Raw genomic sequence first — 27,859 nt, 5'->3', positions numbered from 1 at the left:
TGTGTATGCTGTTTCTGTTGTTTTTTGATGTTTGTTGATCAAAGAAAAGGTCCACAGAAAGATTATAAGCATCAATAAAAAACTTAATTCTAAGACAGACTCAAGTCTTACCTTACTCCTACTCTGTAAGAGTAAACACACATTATTCTGAACTGTTCTAAAAGAATTGTGATATCAATATATTTTTCTCCCAGCATACCCCACAGGCAAGTCAGACTCATAAAAAACAAAGTATGAGCTGATACATTTTTATACTAATTTATAAGATTTATTAAATGCCATGGGCACTAACGTTATTAAGGGAAATAAAAAGTACTGAAATGCAACTCTTTCGTTAAAGGAGAGAAAAGAAATAGCTCTTCAAAGTACAATTTAGAATCCTTGTTTATTAAATCAATAAAACAAATGGAAAATAAGCAACGGTGTACATTCATTAATTCTACAGAACAAACTTACACATTGAGGTTTATATTAAAATATAATTTAAGGATAAAACGTTTTATTCTTGCCCTCAACATGGTAGGTTTATTTTAAACTATTAAATTATTCTTTAACGACATGATCTTTTTACAGTTAGGGTTTTGATACTTTTTTTAGTTCTATATCAAGCACATTGAAAACCCACAGGAAAATGTAGTTATAATTAGATGGCACGTAGCACCAGGCACGAGGAATATTTGCCTTTTTCATCTACTGGTTTAGGCATCTAGGAAAACATAGGTTCTTCCTCAAAGGTATGGCATCCTCTGTTTTCTTCCACGCTATCTTGTTTTGAGATGGCATATCACGCGCACTGTTAAAGAGGCTTAAAATCTTCACTCTCTGATAAATAAACCACTGTGTGTTCCAGGATAACATGAAAGTATCATTAATCTGTAAGATAACAATGTGGATTTTTAAAAAAAATTATTATCATACAGTTTAAAGCCTACTCCTGAGATTAGACTTCATTTAACCCATACCCTCAGTTTATGGAAGAAGAAACAGATCCACAGGGCCAAATTATGAATCTAACTGTTGGTAGAATCAGGATTAGATTTGAAGTTTTGATCTTTTTACTCCAAGGTGACATTCCTGATTTAATCCTTTTTTATTTTTCTTGTTATTTATTTTCAGAATACAGAAACGTAACATAAAAATAGATTATCCAACTAACAGTGTACAAATAAGTACCTAAAGAATTAAAAACACTTTTGTACATTTCTCATATTTCTATTACACCTGCTCACTAGTTAAACAGCATATTTGTGAGGGACAAAGTGCCTGATACTCTGGAAAATACCAAAGAAATAGGATTATTCTTATTGTTACTGAGTTTAGAAATTAAATAAGATTTGAAAATAATTAAAAAATGTATCATTAAATGCTAAAATGTATATACTACACTTAGATGGTTAATGCTGAGAGCTCTTGGGATGTGCAACTGATCGGAGTTTGGTTTTTCAGGAAATTTTCATCAAATACAGAGGTTCTCAAAGTGTAGTCCCTGGGCCAGCAACATCTGTATCACCTTCGATTCCTTAGAAATACAACTCTCATGTCTCCCCTGATACCTACAAATCAGATACTCTGAGGGTGGAGCCCAGCTCTCTGTGTCTGAACAAGCACCAGGGCATCCGATGTGCACTCAAGTCTGAGAATAACTGATCCCTAGATGAAGTTTGAGTCACACTTTTGAGAAGTTCATAGATTAGGGAGCCTCTAGCAGGTACTTAAGGCAGAAAATCACCTTTTTAGAGAAGAAGAAGTGAATTTGCTTCATTCACTACTGGGGCCTATTTAGGACAATAGCAGGGACATATGTATTTAGAATTATCAGCAACAGCACTCTTCTGTAAATATCAGTAAAAAATGAAGTATTCAGGTTGGGAAAGAATAAAAATAATTTAAAGTTTTTTAATTTTTAAAAAAATTTAAATGTTTCTGCTTTTGAAAATTTTGCTTTCAAAGAATTATTTCAGATTTGAATTATTCTGTGTTAAATAGAGATTATATAGGACTGTGGATCTCATTCAAAACTCAAATAACTATCGTCTCTTCCTTATACTCTGGAATATACATTTAAGAGAAAGAGGTAGTTCAAAAATAATTGTTAACAAATATGCAAAATAATACACTTACAGAGATGTCTAGGGAATAATAGAGATTCATTACATTTTTCAGCACATTTTACACCAAACTTTATAGAAGTAAACAGTAACTTTTTTAATCACTGATATTTCTAAAACACTAAAAGAAACCCACTCATCTTTGGCATAGATTATATTTTTCATTGTATTTTTATTAAAACTAATCTACATTAGGAAGATTTAAAAAAAACATTTCAAGTTAACCAGAAAATGTAATATACCAGAACCCTATGTTGGGAAGGAAAGGATTTTTATTACATAAAATATAGTATGCATTATGAATTTCAGTACTTTCTAATAATTTTTCTATTTACGTTAACATGAGTAGCCACACCACAGTACTTTTAACTGTTGGAGCGCAGAAAAGGCAATTAGCTCTTCCCAGAGTGAGGTGAACCAGATGTTTGAGTTAATTAGTTCTCTTTGTTCCTGAAATGTTTTTCCTAACTCCTTTGTCATAGTTTCCTCACACCTCACTCCTCCTCCCACTCCTTCACAACCCAGCTTAAGAAACATATTTTAATGAAATTCAACTTAAATACCACAATTAAAATTGTTCCCTTTGAAAAAAATTAAACCTAATTGTCTACAAAGTTGATATCATGTAGTCTTTGGTTAAATTTAAACATTCAAGAATATTAGGTGTGTTACAATTTGGGCAACAGTACATTTTCCAAATTATGTTTGCACATTTGTAACTTTAAAAGTTTTAAAAAGTTAAAAATGGAAACAATTAGTAAACCAAACCATTTTCGTCCTGATAAAAACATTAGATGGTAATCTAACTATGATATTTTCATTAAATCCACTGAATATTTTAAAACCATGGAGAGAAACTCATGAATGAATCTGGGTTTGAAGACTTGTCTTATGCGAAGAAATATTAGGAAGGGCCCAGACTGCCAGATCATCCGGTTTCCTCCATGCCCTCACCGGGAGACTTTGGGGAAGTCAGTTAACATCTAAACTGCAATTTCTTCATCTGTAAAATGAGACAACGATAGTAACCCCCTCATTATGGCTATGGTGAATAAATGAGATTACATCTTTAACACATATAACAGGATGCCTAATACAACGTGTTTTCTATAAATTTAAGATACTGTTTTCATTATCTAATTAATAAAAGGTTAATTTGTTATAACTTTAAGAAAAGAGTCTAATGATCAGGGAGCCTTCGGTTGTCACAACTGAATGAGGAGGAGCTCCCATTATCTGGTGGCTAGAGGCCAAGAGTGATGCTAAACTTCCTACAATGCACAAAACAGCCCCACTACAAAGAACTATTTGCCTCTAAACGTCCATAGGACTGGATTGAGTAACCCTGTAGTATAACATGGCTTGATTCTGAGCTCTGCACCACATGTTTTGAAAGCTCTTCTTGAGTTAAGTAATTTATGGTTCAGTAACTGGTAATGTTACTGCCCAAGGGGGGGTCTTCTGCTCGCCACAAGACATGCCAACAGTCAAGAGGCAAGGTGGTAGGAGAAAAGGGACTTTTTCTTACAGCTTGCCAGCAAGAGGGAAGATGGCAGACTAATGTCTCATAGAACCATCTTAGGGGGGCACAAAATCTTACAGTTATATAGGCTGGTGGGTTATAGGGGAGGGGGTCAGGAATGTTGACCTTCTGGTGTTACAGGCTGGGAGCACCACACCAGATCTTTCAGTTTTCATTGATGATGGCTATTGGCATCGACTCTCTGTTCAGGGGTCATCACATTCCTAAGGAACTCAAAAGAACAAAGTCATCATCTTATCGCAGCTGGGAGGTACATGCACAAGCAGGGGTTGTAAAATCTACAGAGCAGTTAGACCTCCTGGAGGGTGCATATCCAGCTGGGTTAGTTTGTCAGAGGTCATTCAAAGTTACAATAGGATTTCTTTTCTACAATGGTTTCCTTCATGTCAACCTTGTCTTGAGCTGGTATCAATAACTGAATTCCAATAAAAATAATGCATCAGTTATTTTTGATACTTTCTCTAAGTAAACTGCTGGAGAAAAATCAGTCTATCTAATGCCTCAACGTGCTTCCATCATCATTTAAAATTTAAATTTTGATTCTGCTGTTAGGGACAGACTTGTGTTCTAATCTACGTATGTCTGAAAACAAATCCTCACTTCTCCCTACTAGAAAGTCAGACTTTCATAGCAGAAAGATATGTTCATTATAAAAATAATTCTAGTGAATATGTACATTTTTCCATGTTAATTTACTAATATAATGCAGGGGAAAGGTCACTTAAAGAATCCCTGACACCTCTCTTCCTCTCACAGGACACATTCAATCTGTCAGCAAATTCTGTAGGCTCTACCTCCGGAATCTGACCACTTGTCATGACCTCCACAATTACCACCTTGGTCCAAGTCACCATCATTTCTTGTCTCCTAACTAGTCACCAGCCTCTACCCTTTCCCTCTGTACAATCTCCCATAGGGAGATTCATTTTTAAGTTTTACTTTTTACATTAAAATGTAAGGGAAAGTAAGCTCCTCCTCTAAGACCCTTGAATTGTATCTTAGCTCACCCAGAGCAGAACAGAGAAGTGGAAAGTGCCTACAATGACCTACCCCACAGTCCTTGACCACTTTCTCCCTCCCTCACTCTGCTCCAGCCACACTGCCTCCTAGCAGTTGCTGTTATTTGAAGACCCCACCCAGGTGGGGCATCAGGAACTTTGCACTTGAACTTTCCTTTGCCCATCACACTCTTCCTTCTGACATTCACATGGTCACTCCCTCCCTCCTTTGCACACATGCTCCCTTCTCAGTGAGGCCCTTTCAAACCATCTATGAAAGCTGCAATTCCCAATGCACGATCTATTCTGCTTTTCCCTACCAGCAACCACAATCCTGACATTTTTTTCCATAGCAATTATTATCATTTGACATATTAAATATTTTACTTGTTAATTTGTTTATTGTTGTTCTCCTTACATTAGAAGGCAAACTATTTTAGGGCAGGAATTCTTTTCTTTTCTGTCTTGTTCATTGCTTCTTCTCTGGTGCCTAGAACAATTCTTGGCAGATAGCAGGAGCAAACAGTGAATAAAGAGAATCACTACAGAGAAATGCAAAGGTAACGTCTGTGATTTTACTGTAAAAAGAACTGCACTGTTGAACCCCTTTATACCCTCTTTAAGAGTAGCACTGTCAAGAGAAATTCAATCTGAGCCGCATAGTTTTTAATATTCTAATATCATTTAAAAAAGATAAAAAGAAAAAAGGTGAAATTAATTATAATATATGATCATATATCTTGTTTAACCCAATATGTCTATAGTATTATCTTCTGCATCTGTACAGATGTACAGAGATACATCTTTATCTCAATTTAGACAAGGCACATTTCAAGCACTCAATAGACACATGTGGCTAGTGGCTCTACATTGGACTCTAGAACGAGATAAACAGTATTATTCAATAGGCCTAAGCTTATATCCTATAAGTAGAGAAAATAATACTACGACATTCTAATGAACTGTATATATGTGTTTGCGTAAATATATTAAAATAATTTTTGAAATTAATGAGATTTATTTAGTAGTATAATTTCTATTGATTAGAAAGATATATGCCAGAATTTACAAACTTCAACAGATTTTGGATTGAAGAGTCAGACTTTACCTTAAAGTTATTTACTCTAGCCTGATATTGCAAGAATAGATTCCTCTATTATATTCATATTCATATCGTGGACCACATAGTTGAGAACCACTAGTGATAGACTGATATAAAACCATCTTTCCATGCCAATTGTGGACAATTCCATAGGTAAGCAAATTCTTAAATATATCAAGCCAAAACCTAATTTGTATATCCTCATGAAATAGGTCCCAGTAGTTTCTTCTGAAGCAGAGGAAAGTCTGAGTATTTTTCCACGTGCAAATTGAGTTTTTTAGTATTAAGTATGGTGACCTAAGTCTTCTCTTCTTCTGTTGAAATAGACTTAGTATTTTGAACAATATCTTTTATGTTATGTTGTCCCCAAATTTCACTTTTCTCATTTCTGTTTCTGTCTTCTTGAGTTTGCTGATGCTCTTTTTAAAATTGTAAGAACTAGAGTAAGGCAGATAATTCAAGATCTCACTCCAATATATTATCCTTTTCTGGTTTTACCATCAAATTCAGTCCAGATTCCATTCATTATTTCAGAACTTCTTTTGCCTACACTCTCAGTACTCTTGTCCCTTTGTTCTTTCACCCCACCCAGGTTAACACCTCTCCACCCCGAATCAGAGCTATCTAACTGTTGACCCACTTTCTAGAGTCAGGCTGCCAAATACTACTAGTTACAAGAGGACATTGCTCAGTGATGCAGATGGGCACTACAATATCAGAATCTCAAATCTCAGCTGGGTGCTCAATGTTGCCTTATCCTTTACTTCCTCAGTAACTATCCTTTCCACTTCCTCAGTAACTATCCTTTCCACTTCCCCTCATTCTCTATTCCAATCTGTAAAAATATTTCCAAGGCACAGAGCCAAACCCAACACACTCCACTACCAGATTGTATCACTTCCTAATTCTTACAGAATATAAAGACAACCATGCACACATTTCTCATCCCTCTACAGTATAGCTTTTGCCCAATTGAAATTGTGTAGATGAAGGAAAAGTAAGCATTAGCATTTCTGAAAGCCACATTCCATTGCTGACATGTTGAACTTAACTCAGGTTTTCCATATGTGTAATTATTAATCAATATATAAATTTATTTTTTAGAACTCCATTTATCTCTAGGAAATTTACTATATTTAACCCATTATTCATGTCTTTTAAGGTATTTTAGAATTCTAATTTTCAATTCAATGTTGTTGCTATCTTTTCTACCTTCTTGTAATCAGAAATGTAATGGTCATGCCTGGGATGCCTTCTTTAAATTATGAACAATATTGGGTAAAGAAGATAGTGCTGTTAAAATGTCACTAGAACTCTTCTCAAGGTCAACCAAGAAGCATCTTGGTGGAGTGGAATGAGCAGCCTTCTAGGGGTCAGGAGATTTAGGAAGATTACCTCTCTGTCACTAGCCAGCGGGCTTTGTAAACTCACTCAGCATTGGCTGCCATATTGCTCATCTTCTCCTCAGTTGCCTGGTCCCTGAAGGCAGGGACTGAGAACACAACCTTCCTAGGCCTGTTCCTCTCAGGTCTAAAATCTAATAATATATTTAATATTTTGTATCTCCAATTAATATAAAGCTTTGAGAATGGCTATCTACTGTCCCAAGTTTTGCATTTTTTCTCTGTTTATGATGATGTTACCAAGAAATCTAAGCCTTAAAAATTATGAGGCTTTCTCATGATTCCTATATATAATACAGGTTTTGTATAATTATAGTTGTATTATGAATATTTTAATGTCAGCAGTTTTTAATTTACTTTAAGTAATGGCAGAATGTTGTTCATTACTATAGGCTCATTTCATGCTGTATTAATATTTCAAATGAGTTTGTTCACAAGGAAGTGTCTTACTTGAATTAGATTGATATTGATTGCAAGAGGCAGCCTTTTGTTTTTTACCGAAGGAGTTGGCTGTTTAGGAGTTGATGAAAGTAGAATGATTGCAGATTGCAGATTGCGTGGAACAGAAGAATCCTCTGACCAAAAGGTTTCTCTAATGAGAACAGTGTTAAAATTATTTTAAAAGAAAGAATAGAGTATTCCAAGTACATTTTCTCTATAAGGAAATTGGATTTGTAGTAGTTATATTTATTTTGTTTAATTTTTTGATTCAATACCCCTAGTTTGTATTTCTCAACATATTCCAACATAAGAAAATCAATTAAGAAAGTTAAAAATAATTGTGTACTATCATTTTACAAATCAGAGTTATAAATTTTATTGAAAACAATCTATCCAGAAGAGTTTAAAATTTTGCACAATATACATACTATATTTTAGTAAGCAGGGTATAATATTAAATAAACGACTATTTTAAGATTTAACTCACTTTCATTGGGCATCTATTACTTTCCAGACATTGTTGATGATGGATTAAAAATTATAAAAATGACAAAGTCCCCAACCTCAAAAAATTTACAATTTAGTAGGTGAAATAATATACCAGGCAAACTGATCATATTATAGTTGTCAGACTCACAAAAGACTGTGGACCATGATAACTACTCAACCAGCGTGGAGGAGATTGGAAATGGTTTTATGGACAAAATGGTTTTTGAGCTGGACTTTAATGGACTTGAAAAGTCAGAAGCTGGAATGGATAAAGATGAGTTTCCTAGTATAAGGAAAAATGTAAGCCAAGACAGCAAGTGACAAGGAGGAACATATTTATGGCTAGCAGATAGTACTTACGAATGAAGTAGAGGGTGCTTGGAGGGGAGTAGCAATAGATAAAGGTGAACTGTTATGGAAGGCTATAATGTCCAGGTAAGTTCTCTTTAGGGTAAGCTCTACTACTCAGTCATAAAAAAAGATGAAATCTTGCCATTTGTGACAACATGGATGGACCTTAAGGGTATTATGCTAAGTGAAATAAGTCCGACAGAGAAAGACAAATGCTGTATGATTTCACTCATATATGGGAGATTAAAAAAAAACAATAACAAAAAACACATAGATACAGAGAACAGATTGGTGGTTACTAGAAGGGAAGCGGGGTGCAGGGAGGGCAAAAGGTGTAAAGGGGGACATTTGTATGGTAACTTTTGGTGGTGAACACAATGTAGTAGCATATACAGAAGTCGAAACATAATGTACACCTGAAATGTATATAAGGTTGTAAACCCACGTTACCTCAATTAAAAAAAAAAAATCTGATTTAGAAAGGTAGTGAGAGATTGATTTAAGCAATATCTTACTGAGGGCCATACTTTTTCTTAAACACCTTGTTATGAAAAAAATTCATGTATGTACACAAGTAGGAAAAAGCATACCATGCACCCATCACTCTGCATCAACAATAGTCAATTTATGGCTAATCTTGCTTCCTGTTTACCCTCACCCACTTCCTCCCCGCTCCCATTACGAGTTATTTTGAAGGAAATCAAAACATTATATCATTTCATCTGTAACTATTTTTTTATGTATTTCTAAAAGATAAGGATAATGACACAACAATATCAAATAGCTGGGTAGTAGTCACCTTACAGGGACTATTTCATAATTTTTATTTTCTGATAGTTTGCCTGAATTAGGATCCAAATAAGGTCTATACATTGCAATTAGTTGATAGTTGTACTCTCCTTCCATTTCTTCTATTTTCTTTGCAATTTATTTTTTGAGGGAATCTGGTTATTTGTCTTACAGATTCTTTTTAATCTGCATTTTGCTGATTCAATCTGTGGGATCATTTAACAGTTTCTTCTATTGCTCCTCTCTCCCTCTTTTTGCATTACATAGCAATTCCAGAAATCTTCCTTCAAGCTTTCTGTAATCATGTGGTCAAACATTACTGTAGAAAATTACACAGTGGGGTCATTTTATGTCCGTGATTGCTAATACCAAATGAGCATTCTACAATGCTCAGTATGGTTGGTATATTTCTTTATTAAACCTACTTTCCATGATCTGCAGCATCTTTTCACACCTTTTATTACTCTCCTAGACTTTTCTAAAAGTCAAATTTTTATCTGATAATCCTGCTCCATACTTTTTTGAAAAAGTAGAAGCCTTGAAACTAGAAATCCCTTATCTTCCTTTAGTCAATTCCCCAATGCTAGTTGTATCCGCTCCATTCTTCCTCTTTTCTCCTATTGACAGAAAGTGTGAGTGTATACATGCTGTCTTCTTTGTAAGAAACCACTTATAAACTTACTACATCTGTAGGTTTAGTACTTGTCACAATTTACAAATATACTTATCTTTTTTTTTTTTTTTTAAGATTTTATTTATTTATTTTTCCCCCCAAAGCCCCAGTAGATAGTTGTGTGTCATAGCTGCACATCCTTCTAGCTGCTGCACGTGGGACGCGGCCCCAGCATGGCCGGAGAAGCAGCGCGTCGGTGAGAGCCCGGGGTCCGAACCCGGGTCGCCAGCAGCGGAGCGCGCCCACTCAACCACTAAGCCACGGGGCCGGCCTACTTATCTCTTGATTATTTATTTTATGCCGATCTTTCCAACTACAGACAGGAAAACTCTCTGAGGGCAAAAATCCATGTTTGCAAGTTTCATTCCATATTCACATGTAGACTAGCATAGTGTCTTTATTATGTCATAGTGTATTTATAATGTCATAGAATTATTATTTTTTTTTTTCCTGAGGATGATTTGGCCTGAGCTAACATCTGTTGCCAAATCTCCTCTTTTTTTAGCTTGAGAAAAATTAGCCCTGAGCTAACATCTGTGCCAGTCTTCCTCTATTTTGTATGTGGGTCGCCACCACAGCATGGCTTCACGAGTCGCGTAGGTCTGTGCCTGAGATTTGAGCCTCTGAACCCAGGCCGCTGAAGCGGAGCATGTGGAACTTTAACTACTAAGCCATGGGGCTGGCCCAATGTCTTCTATACTACAGTCACTAATAAATAGTTGTTTAATGAGAGTATAGGAGAATGGCAGGAAACATAGGCACATAAATGATTGAGTCATAAGTGAATGAACAGGAAATTAAATGTCCGCATAGACAAAAACAAACAAAACATGCATCAAACATGATAAAAATGAGTGTAACGTATTCATCATTGCTTGTGACTTCTTTTATTGTCTTGTATTGATTCACGTGTACAAACAGTCTGCCTTAGGAAAAATTTCTATCAGCAACTATTATTCTTTTTTGACATCTTAAATTTTGGAAAATTGAATTTTACAATGGGATATAATTAACTGAAAGTGGGAAAGCCATTAATTCAAGGCATCATATGCTTTGCTCCAAAATTTTACATGTCCATAAAGAACAACAGTGTTTGCTGATACATTTTATTTAAGCAAAGTATTTGAAACTATGTCTAAAATTTTAGATATTGCTCTTATTGAAAGAAAAAATGGTCATAAAAATGTTCTGATCAAATTCACTTTTCCATAGATTTGCTTACACTGCTATTTTCTGCTTTTGAAAATTCACAAGCACTTTTATAATTTTGCAATAGAAATAGAAATGATAATTTTAGAAATTTATTGATAGGGAAAAATAATTAGTAATGGCTCACTAGGAGTATAATTTATGCAGACACAAACGTTTTAAACTATTATTACATAACCATGAAATGGATGCCTCCAGTTATGAAAAGATGGAAAATTACACATTCCAATGATTTTTGTGTTTGTATTAGTGTATAAATACAACGACATACGTATTTATGCATACACATCTAGTGTTTTGTGGATTTGGTGTTTTTCATCATTCTAATAATAAGTACCTTTTGACAAATGAGATTATTATTAGACAAGAGGCCATCACAATTCCTGGAACGTTTATACCTACTGAATGAGATAAATAGACATTATTTCAAGTGAAAAAAAAGTGGAATTACTTGGTTTGTGATGAATACTCTGCCACAAGTATAAGTTTTTATGCTAATACTTAACTGGATTGTTTAAGTACTCACAAAATACTCCGTGATTGACAAAAGGCCTTCAGAGGGAATATTGAAATAATGTTTTCAAGGGAGTGGATCCAACCATATTATGTCTATGGCCCCAATAACATTTATGTGTTGTGTAGCAGCAAACGACTTCAATGACTGTGATTAAACACAGGGCTTGTGGACAGTCCGTGCCCAGTGCCCTGGCGATTTTTCATCTTTGACGACTCAGTATGCGTTTATGTATTCATGCATATTCACCTCAAAATCAGCATGTAACCCTTGGTATTATATGTTGATCTGACGAACAGTTAAAACAAACTGAACCTTTGCCCCATTACAAATAAAATGTTCATTTTTTTTCATTTTTGAAAAATGTAGATTTTGATTTTCTTTTAAAATTAATGTTTTCACTTATACATGTACCAATGAAATAATAAAATAAAATAAACCTATCTAGTTTTATTTTACTCATCTGCTTTTATTTTTTCATCATGCTACTACCTCCTTATGAAGAATTATGTATCTAAGACCAAACATGGGATGTATATTACATTCAATAATTCATACTACCTGCTGGTGAAATAAAAATGCTTAATAAAACATAATTTCTGATAACATTTATGTCTTTTTTTCGTTACCTATTTCTTCTTTTTAATTTCAGCTGCCAAAATTTTTACAGATAGGGGCCGGCCCTGTGGCTTAGCAGTTAAGTGCGTGCGCTCCACTACTGGCGGCACGGGTTCAGATCCCGGGCGCGAACTGACGCACTGCTTCTCCAGCCACGCTGAGGCGGCGTCCCACACACAGCAACTAGAAGGATGTACAACTATGACATACAACTATCTACTGGGGCTTTGGGGGGAGAAAAAAAAAAGGAGGAGGACTGGCAACAGATGTTAGCTCAGAGCCGGTCTTCCTCAGCAAAAAGAGGAGGATTGGCATGGATGTTAGCTCAGGGCTGATCTTCCTCAAGGAGAAAAAAAGTTGATATTGGAAATAAAAAGAGAAAACATTTAAAAAAAAATTTTTTTTGCAGATACTGTAGAACAATAAAGACCTGTCCCAATTCTCAGAGGTTGTATGTTAAGTACTTCAGGAAAGTGCAATTAGGTATTACGTTTGCAATCAGATGATCATTTCTATTTTTATCCATAAAATAAGAGACACATTTTTGTTACATTTTCAGATTTTAGAAAAGTAAAAATAAAACAAATAAAACAAAAATGGTGTTGATGCTTTACCAACATCCTTAGCTTTCACATGAAGATTGGGAAGCAGATGTTGTCTAATGATAAGGAAAAAATTAGAAAAAATTAGATCAGGATACAGATAAAGTACAGAGGCTAGAGAAACAAATCTCCTCTTTTATGTCAGGTTGATAGCACTATTATAGAGCACATGGCATCTAGATATTATTGTGAGCGAGGATTGCTCCTTCTGCATCCTAACCATGGGTAGATGCCAGCTTTGAGGTTCTTCTGAGGAAGGGACAAGGTCAGACACACACATCAAATTAATTTAAACAAGGCATTGCACTAATTTATTTATTCTATTTTCTTGTTTATGTTTAACTAAGCACACAATCTCTTTGACTGGATATAGACCTGTGTTGCTATTTTTTTAAACACTTGATTATCCAGGTTAAAATGTCAAAAATTGTGTGTGATTTGTTAAGTGACAATTTGGCTTCAACAGTCATTTTGCTGCTAGAATCAATACTGCTGTATTTTACAGTTCGTTCTTATGTGTTCTAAAATAATTTTAAAGCATATGTATTGATACCTACAGTTATGCATTCTGGTTTTTTAGAGTTAAAATTTTTATCCATTATTCTATACACTAAAAATCGTTTGGGAAAACAATGATCCAGTCTACATAGATATTTAAGAAAATTAGTTTATTGACAACTTTCATTGATCCAAATTCTTACATTTTAAGAGAAGTATATTCTCACAGGGCTTCAACGGCTAGGCCAACTGAGAGAGACGTTGGAGATCACGCGGCCTGACTCCCAGCCTCCAGCAGCAGGACTGGCAGTTGGCAGTTATGACTTGAGGTGTATAGTTGAGAGTTGGCGTCGCTCATGCCTTTCTGAGCATTTCGTTCTATATTCCATTTCATTCTTCATCATGAGAATCCCTAACAATTATTGAATTAAAGCTATTATATCTCCCATTACTCTTCTCAAGCCTGCAGCCGAGGATTTTGTTTTGCCCTAAATCATGCAACATAGTTTCCACATTCCTCTTCCATTCAGGTTTAGAATGAAGTAGACTACAACGTGCGAGATGTATGCCTGTTTCCCTTCACTACTGTGGGCTCACATTGATTTTGTGATCAGTGAAATCTGCCAAGTCTTTCACATGAATGGTGTTGATACAATTATCCATCAATTTGATAAAAAGAGAACTTTACCTCCTCTTATCCTCCAAAATAAATTCCAGATGAGTTAAATAACAAAATGTAAAAAATAAAATACAAATCTTCTAAAATTATTAAAGGAAATATTGCAGAATATATTGACAACTTCAGAGTAGTGGAAAATTGCTTGAACCAGTTTTTCAAAAAAGTGTTTCATAATGGAATAAATTGGCAAATGTCTTAAAATGCCCTTGCCCAGTTTTGATATCAAGGTTCTATCAGCCTCATAAAAGGATTTCTCTCTCTTTCTACTTTCTAGAATAAATTGAATTAAACAGATTTTTTTTTTTTGTCCTTGAATTTATAACAAGAATGGCTAGTGAATTCATTTGTACTTCAGACTTCTGCCTCCCCTTCATTTTTCTGCAGGGAGCTGGGGAGATATAAGAAATTTAAGTTACATCATTTCTGCAGGGATTTTGGTATATTCTAATTTATATTTTTACCTTGAACCATTTTTTGGTCATTTTCTTGTTCCTACAACATTTTAACTTTTATCTGTTTTATTGTGTATGTGTGTACACAATTTTTGGTATGAATTAAATTACGGTTTTATCTCATGATTTTTTTTTAGTATATATTTTATGTGCAGTTATGCCTGTCATTTCCTTTCCTGGGTATTTACATGAATCTTTTCTCTCTCTTCTTTATTTTAAAATCAATCTTGCCAGATGTTTGCCTCTTTTATTTTTTTCCAAAACTTTTTTTTTGTTTTGTTAATCATCTATTTGTTTCATATGTTAACAATTTCTGCTTTTATCTTTTACTTTCTTGTAATTTTTTATTTATGAGATTTTTCTAATTTCTTAAGTTGAACCATTAGTGACTAGTTATTAATTTTCTAGTTAATTTTACTAATTAGTAATTAATTTTCATCCTTTCTGTTTTTAAAGAGTTTTCCTTACTCATTATTTCTAAATATTTTCTTTCCATTATGATTATTCCTTTAACCCTTGATATCTTTAGAATGATTTTATTATAACCATTTATTCAAAACTCATTTATTATTTGCTTATTGTACATTCCAATATCTCCTCCCTTCCCCACTTCATTTTCCTTATTATTTTAATTTTTAGTTTTTAGAGAATGTAAATTTTCCATTAAAAACAAAATTATAGAAACTAGTATAATGGATACTCACTGAATAATTAATCTAATTAAATTAATCTAAATTATAGAAACACACAAAGTCCTTATTTCTGAGTTATTTATAACATTTACTTCACTTACTGAATAATGTTGTAAGAGAGTTTTTATTGTATTTGTTCTCTTATTCATATTTTCTTCATACTATAATATAGGTAATTAGATAAAAAGTAATGTAAAAAATATAATGCAAAATAGACAATATCATCCATCCATTAATATTTTAATTGTTGCTATACAATACTTCTAAGAAAAAAGCAAAGCTAGGAGAGGCAAGACCAAGCTATTTCAAGGGTATTTTGCCCCTAATAATTCCAGCCAGAGATAAAGGTTGTGTACACTTCTGATAAGTATTTGAGTAAAGCAATTTCCCCTGACACTCCTATGAGAGAGCTATTCAGTTAGGGTGATGTGTTTTCTATTTCAGAATATTTTATCTTAGTGATGTTGGTGTTTATTTGAAGCAGAGGATGAATGCAATAACTTTCTTCCAATATTCTGAACTAGCATCTTCTCAATAACAGGTACCAGGATACTTGTGGGGAAAAATGCTGCATGTTTATGTTGCAGGAACATGAATTAATAATTTTACATCTTAGTTTATAGGCAAACATTTTAATTAATTTTTAAAAGCTTATGGTGTTTTTACTTTTAAGATATTTGGAGTATTTACTATGAGTTATATTCAATAGTCATTATGAGTTACATAATTTTTTTTGCTATATTTTCAGTATAAAAATAGATTGCAAGAATAGTTTACTTTTAACTTTTGGTAATAATGGAATATAGAAGAACTTTGAAGCCTCAAATTTCAAGTCAAAATTCAAAGTTAAAAGTATATAATTCTGACTATTATTACAGGTATTAATAAAAATGTAGAATTATAGTGGTTAACAGGCAGTATTACAATTTACAGTATAATGCTTCCTTCATTAAATGTTTCACATTGTAGGCTCTAAAATATAGTAAATTATATTAACTTATATGAATATTTCTAATACTTTAAAAAATAGTGTATGGCATGTATTATCTACTATACTCTACAAAATCTGACTCAAATAAAACATTTGAAGTACATTTAATTAAAAAACATGTGTATTGTTTCTTGCATACAGCTTCCTTTGGGTTACGAAGTGCGTTTGCACAGAGCATTTATGGCAACCTACAGGCTATGTTTGAAGTTCAAAAATGGCAGTGAACCACCACAGAATATTCATCTTAAATAAAATATACTCACTTTCAATCTGTAAACTGTTATTAAATTGTTAAATTTCAGATAATTTATTTGAAGCATAGCATTTCAACTCCAAGTCCTCATTTAAAAATATTATTTATTATGTGAGGCTGGCCGGGTGGCATAGTGGTTAAGTTCAGCATGCTCCTCTTCGGCAGCCCAGGTTCACAGTTCCGATCCCAGGCGTAGACTTACAACACTTGTCAGCCATGCTGTGGTGGCAACCCACATACAAAAATAAAGGAAGATTGGCACGGATGTTAGCTCAGGGCCACTCTTCCTCAAGCAAAAAGAGAAAGAGTGACAACAGGTGTTAGCTCAGGGCCAATCTTCCTCACACAAAAAAATCACTTATTGTGAAGAAAGGTATATAGCATTTTTTCAGTCCAAGGTAGTAAACTTATTGAGAGTCAGCACTTTAATATGGTCATGAAGACCTAAGCACTTAAAGTAGAGCAAGCTTTCCAAAGCCAGAATAAGAGAGAAGTCTAGAATTTACTAACTCCGCTCTGTCAATCAAAGACTGGTCATTCCATCTGTCTGAAGGTGACCTGGGCAATTCTATTTTTATTACTTTTTTCACTTTAGTGCTGTAATTGCATTTGAATTGTGCCTATGACACAGATTGGCAAATACCTGTAAGGGAGGGGACCACTTATTAAATTTACTAATCCTCAACATGCTAGCAAAACAGTCATTACTATTTACCATTTGAGTCCAAAGGACTCTTTTTATTTATATTTTTAAGTCATTTTACAAAAATTTATCTTCTTGAGCATGTTTGGACTATAGTTGAGAATGAGTCTTTTCCATTTTAAATAAAGTTTAAAAATTATTTTGCCAATTTTATACTGTAAGCCCCAATAGGACAGGGTTATTTGTTTTATTCACTGATGTATTCCAAGTGCCCAGCATAATCCTTGTCACTCAATAACCATTTTTTTAATTTATATATATATATAATAATACATTTTAGGCAGATGCTGTATTATTGAAAGAAGGAAGGAAGATGCAGTACACTTTTCTGAAAGAATTTTGAATTCCTGATTTATTTGTTAGCACTTATCAGAAATCAGATACTGTTCTTGTTTTTTTTTAATATTTTGGCAAAATTAGCTATGAATGGAGGCACTAAGTATTTTCAATGTCTGTCTAATAGAGTCGTTGGGTAAACATATACTCTCAGATATCACCTCAATATCATGTATTATTTTTCAAGTCCTTGGAAACATAGTGTTTTCATAGGCATTTTTGTCTTGTCATATAGGTCATAGTAACCTAAAAAAAAATTTAAGGTGTCTGGAAACTTCCACAATAGCTTGTATAGACAGAACCACATGTCTTTAGTTTATACGTCAACTTTTAAGCCAATTTTTTCCCTTTTATTCTGAAAACACGGAACATCTTGGACATGCTCTTCGTGAAATTTCACTATGTGGCCAGGATTTACATTATGTTTAATTTCTACCTTTGTTTTTAATAAGAAAACCCATGAATGTTAATAGCCGTTGCACGCATCTGCCGTCTGGCATTTATAAAGTTCATCAGAAGCACTTATATTTAATGTGTCGATTGGGACTGTACCACATTAGCCCTGATTTACAAGTATCATTTATCAAAGGTAACACCTGCTGCTACAAAAGTATCACACAAGGTCACTTTTTCTCTTAATATCTCTGCCACAAATTTATCTGCTTTATAAAGTTTCTTTACTAGTATTTTTATTATTTTTACTATCAACACTCAATCAGCTGGATATGAGTCCACATTTTCATTATGCTTAAAGAGCTGGATATATAATTTTTTAAGGTTTTTCTAACTTTGGATATGTACACTTAGTATGTCAGCCCATACATTCTACAAGTTTTATGGTACAACAATTTTGAATGTAGGTGCTGGGAGATTGGCTAATATCAGCCATTTTGGGTGTTACATTATAATGAATATTTACTGCATACTATCATATGAGGGGTAGCACTTTGAGTTTTTTTGTAGTAGGAGTTTGTACTCATGTATTAAGGTTAGCACGCTAAAATTTTACTTTATAGAGATAATATTCTGGATGTTTAAAGTATTCAGGGCAAAATTTTTAAATGCCTTAAAGAATCAATTGAGAATGACTTCAATACACTTTCCATGGTTGACAGAAGGTGAGCTTGTTTCTTCTTGAGAAATAGTGCTATAGTATAGCTCAGAGGTTCAGTATTACATGGGCTGGGAACCCCACCCTAGAGAAGAAGTAGCTACCCTTATGGCACACCCGCTCTGTAACATTTACTGTCCCTAAAATGAGTTGTGTTGACTGTCAATAACTGGAAAGAATCTAAGATCTTACCCTACTTGCAAGCCAAGAAGTTACACTATTACACTTTCATGGATACTGGTAGAAGACAGGAGATTCTGGATCAGAATAAAAGTAATTTACTACTCATGGCATAGCAGAAAGCAAAAGCTTTATTTTCATGTCAATTCTCCTTGTCCTTCAAGTCCCAAGGGTGATGTGGAGTGGCCCAGATGGATGCTGCACATGCAGTAGGAATCCTGGACTTAAAGAACTCAAATTTTTTATAGTAGGCAATAAACCCGCCAGAAGTTTGCACCAGAGGGAGACACTCTCTCTGTTTCCCAACGTCCCAACAGAGATACAAAAGTCTTTGATAACATAGTCAGTGCCTCTGCTTGCAAGACAGGTAGAAATAGTAGAGACCCATGGAGAATTGTCTCTCAACATTCACTCTCTTAAAGATTTTATTTCCCTCAGGAATTTTTCTCTTGTTGGTATGTAACTTTCAGGCCATTACCAGGAAATAGTTTTTTTCTATAAAAAGAACATTGAGTCTCAGAGAGATAAACATATGATCCCTCTTATGAGAGTTATCTTTTTCAAGTTAATAAATGCTTTCTTTATTAAAAGAATAAAAGGCATATTTATTGCATATGAATATTGATATATTTTCTAATTTTCAGAAAAATAACAAAGACGTAAAGAAAGACGGAACCTAGACCTCAATTGGGGACACCTCTTTGATATTTCAGATGTTCCCTGACTTGTTGTTATCTCTTATTATATCCCACTTGTGAATCTGAGTCCACCACCGACCTTGCCACCAAGCAGTAAAACAAGGCCTGGAAACAGCCAGGGAAATTATAAATAACTCCACAACACGACAGTGGTTTAATGAATGCTTACTATATCAAGTTACTGAGAGAGATGAGGAAAGATAAGATGTGAATTCTGTTATTAAAATTTTGTAAAATAATTGAAGAGGTAAGATTTTTAAATGTGAGAAATTGGATGAAAATGTTAAGTACCAGATTGAAACAGTAATGTTACAAATAACAATGTGAATAATTGTTAAAGCTTTCATTAGCAAACAAGCTTGATGCAAAAAATTCACGTAGGAAATTAGTGGTAAATAAATATGCTGTTGCAAAAGTAGTTAGCTCCTAGTATAGCTCCTAGTGCATAGTAGAACCTCAGTGTAAATTAACTGGCTAAATGAATAAAAAAATAAATGAATTGCATGTGTTATCTGAATAAGCGATCAAAATTGCCTCTTTTTTCCGACTAACTAGGAGGCTTTACAGCAGGATTTCCTAGTGGTTAACCACGTACTTCTTTCACAGCTCTGTGGTGACAGAGTTGTTCACCACCTCTGCTAAGCCTCTTCCCCATCTTCAACACACCTCTCTCAGTTGTTACGAAAGGTGATCTAGGGTTAGTCCAAAAACAGCAATAGATTTCTCTCTCTCTTTCCTTCTCCTTCTCCAGAATAAAAACAAAAACAAAAACTCCAAAACCATTATAATTAAGAAAAATATTTGTTCTAAAAAACAGAACCATCAGCACTGAAGTCATATTGTAACGGTCACCATATTCCACTGCTTCTCCAGCATTTCTACTCCTACTTCTTTCCCAAGAAGGAGAAAGAGTGAGAGCTAATAAAAACTTTGTGAGCATATATGTTAAAAAACAATAAAATCATGTTATAAAATTTATTCTAATATTACATTATTCACCTAATATCATATCTTGGAAATATTTCCATGGGGTTATTCATGTGATAACCCACGCCGTATTTCATAGTAGACTTGTATAAGACATGTAAAGTTTAACTTTTTTGTCTTCACAACATTTCAACATTTACAATTTCTAATGCAAAATAAATATCTACAATAAACTAAAGGATAAGATAACTACATCATGAAAAGTAATTCTCTATCCAGTAGGCTTTTTTTAACACCTCCTCTCTGTTACGTTATTGTTTTAATTTACAGTTTCCTATTTACCAATGAAATTGAGTATTGATCTCAAATGACTATTGCAAATTGTTATTTCTGTTTTTGGTGAATTACTTGTTTGCATACTTTTCCTAATGCATCTTGTAGCTACTTTGTTGCAGTGAATAGCTTTACTTCTCACTTTCTATAATGTATTTTTTATTATAAAATTTTAAAAATTTAAATAGTTAAGTACATTAATCTTTTCATTTATAGAAATCCACAGACTATCTGATTTAGCAAAACCTTTCTTACCTGAGACTATAAGAACATTTACTGGTATTTTATATTTATGAAACATGTTTATAAATGTAAACATTATAAATATTAAACTGGTCTTTATGGTTTGTTTTAAGATTCAAACATCCAGAATATAAATTTTGCGTATGGCGTGAGGTTGTCATTAATTCTTCTCCAAATTGATAAGCAATTATTCAAATAATATAGATTTAATTATATACAATTTTTCCCGCCTAATTAAAAATTACCTTATGTTCTGAATATATATATTGTGTATACTCCCACTGCCTGGATGATTTCTTTGTCTATTCTCATAAGATATCACATTGCTCAATTGTGTAATTTTATATTTTGTTATGATTTAAGGTAGAGTAAGTTCCTCTTCATTATTTCCTTTTCTGAAATATCATTGGCTATTCTTACAAATTATTTTTCCACATGAACTTTAGAATAAATAGCTTGAGATCTATTTTTAAACCATGTATATATGTACATGCACACATACACACAAATACACACATATCTCATTAGGATATTGAATGGAATTACGGGGGCTTTATAGTTTAATACAAGGACAATTAACCTCTTCTTTTACATTGAGTCTTTCCATTTTAGAGAATGATCTTTCTCTCCAGTCATTTCTTTTGACCTTCACTAAAGTATTTAACATCTCTTGCTATGACTATTCGTAAGTATTTTGTAGTGTTTGATGCTATTTTCACTGGGATTTTTTCCAGTACATTTTTTAGTTAATTGTTGCTGATATCTATAGGATAGACATCAATTTTTGTACATTATTTTTCTATTTTCCACATTACTAGATTCTTATGTTAGTTATAACAACACTTCTTTGATTTCCAGGAAATTTTTAGAAATACTGTCATTTCTTTTGCAATTTGAGAATTTGTCTTCTCTTCTCCTTATCAATTTTTAAATACAATTTTGTTATTTTTGTATTAACTGAGGCTTCCAGAATTAGCCTGGGTATAAAAAAAGAAAGTATATGGGGGAAGTGCCCAGCTAGTTTGGCAAACCCGGGTCTTTCAGGGACAGTAAGTGTGGACGACCTGTTTGTAATTAGCTTATTGAATGAGCTAGACTCGGCAGAGTGCAATTCAGAAAGCAAGTTCCTAATTTATACTGTCTGTTCATTTTATGCCAGCAAAATCTTTCAGGTCAAAGTTTTTTTTTTTTTTTTTAAATGAAATTTGATCTTTAAAGATTTTATTTATTTATTTCCCCCCCCAAAGCCCCAGTAGATAGTTGTATGTCATAGCTGCACATCCTTCCAGTTGCTGTATGTGGGACGTGGCCCCAGCATGGCCGGAGAAGCGGTGCGCGCCGGGGATCCGAACCCGGGTTGCCAGCAGCGGAGCGCGTGCACTTAACCACTAAGCCATGGGGCCGGCCCGCAGGTCAAAGTTTTATTTCTATTTCTTTTTCTATTTTTATTTTTGGAAACTTTGTTTTTAGCATGAAAAATATCAAGCCAATCATTATTTATAGTACCTATTTTCATATACCCTACATATAATGCAAATATTCCCAAAACACTGTTGTTGCAGAACCACTGTACTCAATAAATTTAGAATAGTTGATAAGATATCTTCACAACCACAAAAAAAAATCACCACTATTATACAGGAAGAATCTTTGTATTTCACTGAAGCATATAAGATTAATGTTGATTTAATCCTAATTTCAGGTATGACTAAAAATCAAATGAGGAAATGAGTCATAAAATGTCTGAACAACAAAGACACTTGTTTACCCCTCACATCTTACATTGTTAGCAAGTGATTTTAAAAAATGTTTTTGTAGGGGCCGGCCTCGTAGCTTAGCGGTTAAGTGCGCGCACTCTGCTACTGGCGGCCCGGGTTGGGATACCAGGTGAGCACTGATACATGGCTTGTCCGGCCATGCTGAGGCGGCATCCCACATACAGCAACTAGAAGGATGTGCAACTATGACATACAACTATCTACTGTGGCTTTGGGGAGAAAAAGGGGGAAAAAAGGAGGGGGATTGGCAATAGATGTTAGCTCAGAGCCAGTCTTTGTCAGCAAAAAAAAGAGGAGGATTGGCTTGGATGTTAGCTCAGGGCTGAAATTCACACACACACACAAAAAGTTATTGTAGTAGCTCCCACATTTGTTTTTTATTTTGCTCCCAAACCTTAGAGAAGGGATCAACAGAGCATGGTGTAATGAATTATATGTCACTGGAATTATTTTACCATGCAGATGACTGTATCAGCTAACTTTTTATATATCTTATTCTGCACTTTAATAATACAGGAGAAGCAAAACTCCTAATAATTCATAAGTGATTGATACCACTTTTCCATAATAATTTTACAAAGAAGTATTGCTATTGCTAAAACTAACTTTTCACTATTTTTGTAAATTTCACTATTTTTGTTGCATTATTTCTTTTAAAATTTCTGAACATGTATAAAGAGAATAATTGTTTAAAGCTGTATTTTTCCAATATGGTAGATACTATCTTCAGGTGGCTATTTAAATTTAAAGTTAAATAAAATTTAAAACTCAGTTCTTTGGTCTCACTAACAATATTTCACGTGCTCAATAACCACTTGTGTCTAATGTCTACCATCTGGGACATCACAGATATAGAACATGTCCGTCATTGCAGAATGTTCTATGGACAGTGCTGGTTTAGAGGATGGCAAAACTAGCATATGTTCATTGTTACTTGTAAAACATTGATGTATTTTCTAAAAATTTAACAGTTCATAATAAGTTTTATAGAGATTAAATTAGATTGTTTGATCTTATATTGGAAATAATAACTATTTTCAATTTTATTTCCTTTTAAAAATAGCACCAGAACTCTCTGGGTAAAAGTTGCTGAGGAACTACAAAATTAGGAAAACATCAGGATCCAGGAAAAGAAAAAAAGAATATCAGAAACATAAGAAGAAGAAGTCACTTAAAAACCTCTCACATGTTTACACTGGCTCTTTACCTGAACTTCCTTCTGCTTCCTCATTCATGTCTGCATTCCTTCCACAACTATTTACTGAGCCCCTGTAAGCATCAGTCATCGTTCTAAATGCCGAGGATACTGGACATAAACAAAGCAAAAATAATATGTAGAGAATGTCATATGGTAATAAGTGCTAAAGCAAAAAGAAGTAGGGAAGGGAATGGGTATTTGGGATTGGGGAGGAATTCCTATTTTAAGTGGAACGATCAGAAAAGTCTGGCTGCACTCAGGTGACATTTGGGCAGTGACCTCAAGTAGCACCTACTGTGCTCCTGGCACTGACTCCATGTTGGACTGTGTTAGACTCAAGAGTGTTTTTGCTTTAGGCGTTATGTGAGGATGGAGTCAGAGAGGAGGAAAAGGATTTGTTCTATCCTCAGGAAGGTCTAGGGAAGTTTTGGGAAGAAGATAAACAAGAAGATAACTCATTACCACACAACCTGCTAAGAGACATATTAGAAGAGTGTGCGTGTCATAATGTTTCCTTATCCATTAGGTAATATTTTCTTCCCAAAGGCATATTAAGCCTCATTAACGGTATTGAAGATAATAATCCATTTCTTTATTACTCAAAATTAATTTTTAACAGAAAATAACTAATATTAAATAAAGAATCATAAAAAAATCTATTAACAAAGTTGGTCTCATTCTGGACAATTAAAAATCTTTAATTACTTTTCATTTTTTGAAGTTAAGTCATCTTGCCTTTCAGTGGGATGAGGTAACATTTGATAAAGCTAATGGATATAGAATCTAAAATGTAATGAATGAACAAATAAAATTTTTATGTGTCATCTTTTTTTGTCAAGTATGTCCTAATAAATAAATGCGATAAAACATAGAAACTTTTTATAGTAAATCTTACCCTACTAGCAGGATACATTATCTTTACAACTATTTTAGAAAAAAATGTAAGATAATTACAATTTTCCTGTTATTATTCTCTGATTATTTTTGAATAACTCCAAAAATAGAGTACAATATTAAGAAGTTTATATTTTTGAGTTTTAGTTTTCTAAACTGAATATTAACAATCTTAAAATTAAAACAGATATAATTTTTCATGTACTTCATGATGGATGCCTTAGAAAGATTTACATGCAGAGAGATAAACACATCTATTAATTATCTCCAACTAACCATGAAACAAATAAAAGGCAGATATATGATTGATTACTCAAAAGCTGAGAGTAATTGTGTAATAAGGCAACAGTAAAGTTAGATGTTCATAAAGTATAATCTAAGAACATGATTTTGTTGATATAAATTGATTACAAAGCAGTTGAAATTAATATGACTTTTAGGTAAGGACAAAAATGTAAAGAGTTTTGAAGATAGCAACCATTTGAAAATAAACCATTCCTATTGTTTCTTATGAGGCTATAAAAAATTTCTTACTCTACTATATTTAGAGACCATTGCTTGTTTTGGATGAGACTTACAAACAACAAATGATATTTATTTAAAGCTTGTGCTTTAATTAAGCAAAGCTGTCAGTGCAAATTAATTCAGCCTAGATTTTAGTCATCTGAAACATCATACAATTTTACTGTTATTTCTACAGTCCATTAGTTTAAAATTGATTCAATTTATGCTAACAGTTGAGTGATTAAATAATTTCTGAGGAAATTTTAATTATCACTGTGGCTGTTTTCTAGATGTAAATAAAAAGATCTTACACACGCACAAGTTAAATTAAGAAAAAAACTTTTTAGAAAAGCCAGAATCTGTAGTGGGAATGAAAGATATTTCTGTTCTATTTAATATTTTTATGTTTGGTTCTCCTTATTTATAAATCACATATCAGTGATGAAGCAAGAAAAGGGACTTGAGGTGTCATCTTTTTTATATCCATCATTTGGAGGATGATCTTCCGTAGGGCCTTTGCACATACTGTTCTCTCAATCTATAGTACTCTTTCCCTGAATATTAGTGTGTTTTGCTCCCTCATTTGATTCATGTTCTTGCTAAAATGCTACCTTTTCAGAGAGGACTTTCCTGATCACTTCTTCCCTTGCCCTGCTTTATCTTTCTTTATAACATTTATTAACAATGCAATCAATATTCTATGTTTATTTCTGTAACATTAGGTCTTCCTCTAACTCTGCCACCACTAGGATGTAATATCCACGAGAGTAGTGTGTGTATTTTGTTTAAAATATATATCCAGGGCCTGGAAGAGGGCCAGGCAATATAGAAGTCACTTGTCAAATATGTGGGAATGCATATGTGATTAAATGATTATCTCTATATTTAACTAGCTCATAAAATCAGATTTTTTTTTTTATAGACACAACTGACCTGATTGAGTTCAGTTTCAAAGCAAATAAAAATCACAACCAAAAACAACTGACTAGTAAACCCAAAACTTTGTGTGGTTTTAGGAAATAAAATATTAAATTTAGTTGCATTTTGCTCATGTCAATTAGTTGATTTAGGATTGTTCACAAGTCTAGATATTCTTCACGATATCCAGATAGCTAGGTTATCAAAGAGTGTCTTTGGGTTTCTCTCAATTTTCTTTACCCAAGTTTCCATATTTTTCTAAGTCTTTCAAAATACACTTCATTTATTGATAGTTTCTAAATTTGGTTATAAGTTTAGGATTTTTATTTGCCAGACCACTATTTTTCCCTCATAAATTATTGCCAGATTTTAATGTGTAGATGATTTTGAGTTTAAAGAGCTACTTTCCATGAGTTAATCAAGTATTTACCTGCCAGAAGATGAGCACGCTTGATGCAAAATCTTCTGCAATGATGTGCTCAACGTTTAATTTTTTGACACAGGAAAACGCTTTCTTTAGCGTCTTGATTACTTCATATTCAAAATGTTGGAGGAATAGGAGAGTGAAAAAGAAGGTGTTATGCAGTTAAAACAACCTGGGCTAAAACCTCAGCTCCCCCACTTTGTAACTTTGAGACTCAGCATCTACATTTGAATGAGTGGGTGAAGGAATACTGACCACATACCAGGCTGTTATCACACACACACACACACACACACAAACACGCAAAGTCAATATATAAATTTCTCAAAAGAGTTGCTGCCTCAAAAAGAACACCTGATACATTTAATTCCCTTCTTTCCCTTATCTCCTCCCATTCTCTAAAAGTGCCTCTGACAGAGCATTTTCTTGCTGCAGTCTTACAGTCTCTTAATTCAAAATCATTATGAATTTCAAATTAATTGATGACAGGTGATAACTTTTAACATCTATTGACTTTATTTTAGATCTTAGTCTTAGAATAAAGCTATTATGTTAAATTAATTTGCTTATCAAAAGCATTTGTTTCCTAACATGAAAATGATATACCAGGAACTATGACTATGAAACTTAATACAAGGCATAGTACTGTCACTTTAGAAATGAACCAAAACCACAGAAAATGGAAAAGGAGAAAGGAGAAGTTGGAGAGAGACAGAAAATTACATGGAAGGATATTGTAAAATTTACCAGATACAGCTTAAGAATTATGAGAGAAAACTAGAAGAATAAATACGTGGATGGATAGTCATATATGTACCTAACAAGCAGAACAGCCAGTGAAGCCAATGACGTTTTTTAGAGTGTTATAATGTTTTGTAGAGAACTTGAAATTGGCCTGCATAGAGAAAAGTAAGATTCAAATGGATGGAAAGGAGACAAAAGGTCATTCCAGAGGAGGAATAAGGTAAAGAGATGAGCGTTTCAAAGCTACCTGAAATAGTGTTTTTATTTCAATTCTGAGGCATAATCTGAAGTGGTTCCCCAAACTAATGTAATATGTCAAGTTAGCTGTGTTCTTAATGGATTAATGCCAACATCAGGTGAATTCCCTACAAATGGATAAGATAAAGACTACTCAAGCGATTGGACTTGTACAAAGTGTTCTCTTGATTTTGTCTTTTAAAAAGGCCTTTAAAATTAAATGTAA

The 27,859-nt window shown here is 33.6% G+C and overlaps 1 protein-coding gene across 2 annotated transcripts in view; it reads right to left on the bottom strand.

Annotated features, from left to right (window-relative positions):
- Nucleotides 1-376: 376 nt before the first annotated feature.
- The window catches only part of LOC147918160 (uncharacterized), a 74,521-nt gene continuing 47,038 nt past the window's right edge, over nucleotides 377-27,859 (bottom strand). Inside the window, exon 4 of one of the 2 annotated variants that reach the window (XM_087443896.1) lies at nucleotides 377-873. In XM_087443896.1, the coding sequence (XP_087300022.1) occupies nucleotides 869-873 (5 nt within the window). In that variant the 3' untranslated portion in view covers nucleotides 377-868. Of the gene's footprint in view, nucleotides 874-13,512; nucleotides 14,406-27,859 lie in introns of those variants that run through there. The other variant, XM_087443842.1, reaches the window with a different exon arrangement.

Source organism: Ceratotherium simum, chromosome 1 (genome assembly GCF_057802395.1).
Source record: "Ceratotherium simum simum isolate JZ-2026a chromosome 1, ASM5780239v1, whole genome shotgun sequence".
Classification (NCBI taxonomy): Eukaryota; Metazoa; Chordata; class Mammalia; order Perissodactyla; family Rhinocerotidae; genus Ceratotherium; species Ceratotherium simum.
Note: the sequence above shows the minus strand (reverse complement) of the source record. Positions and strands in the feature narration are given on the sequence as shown.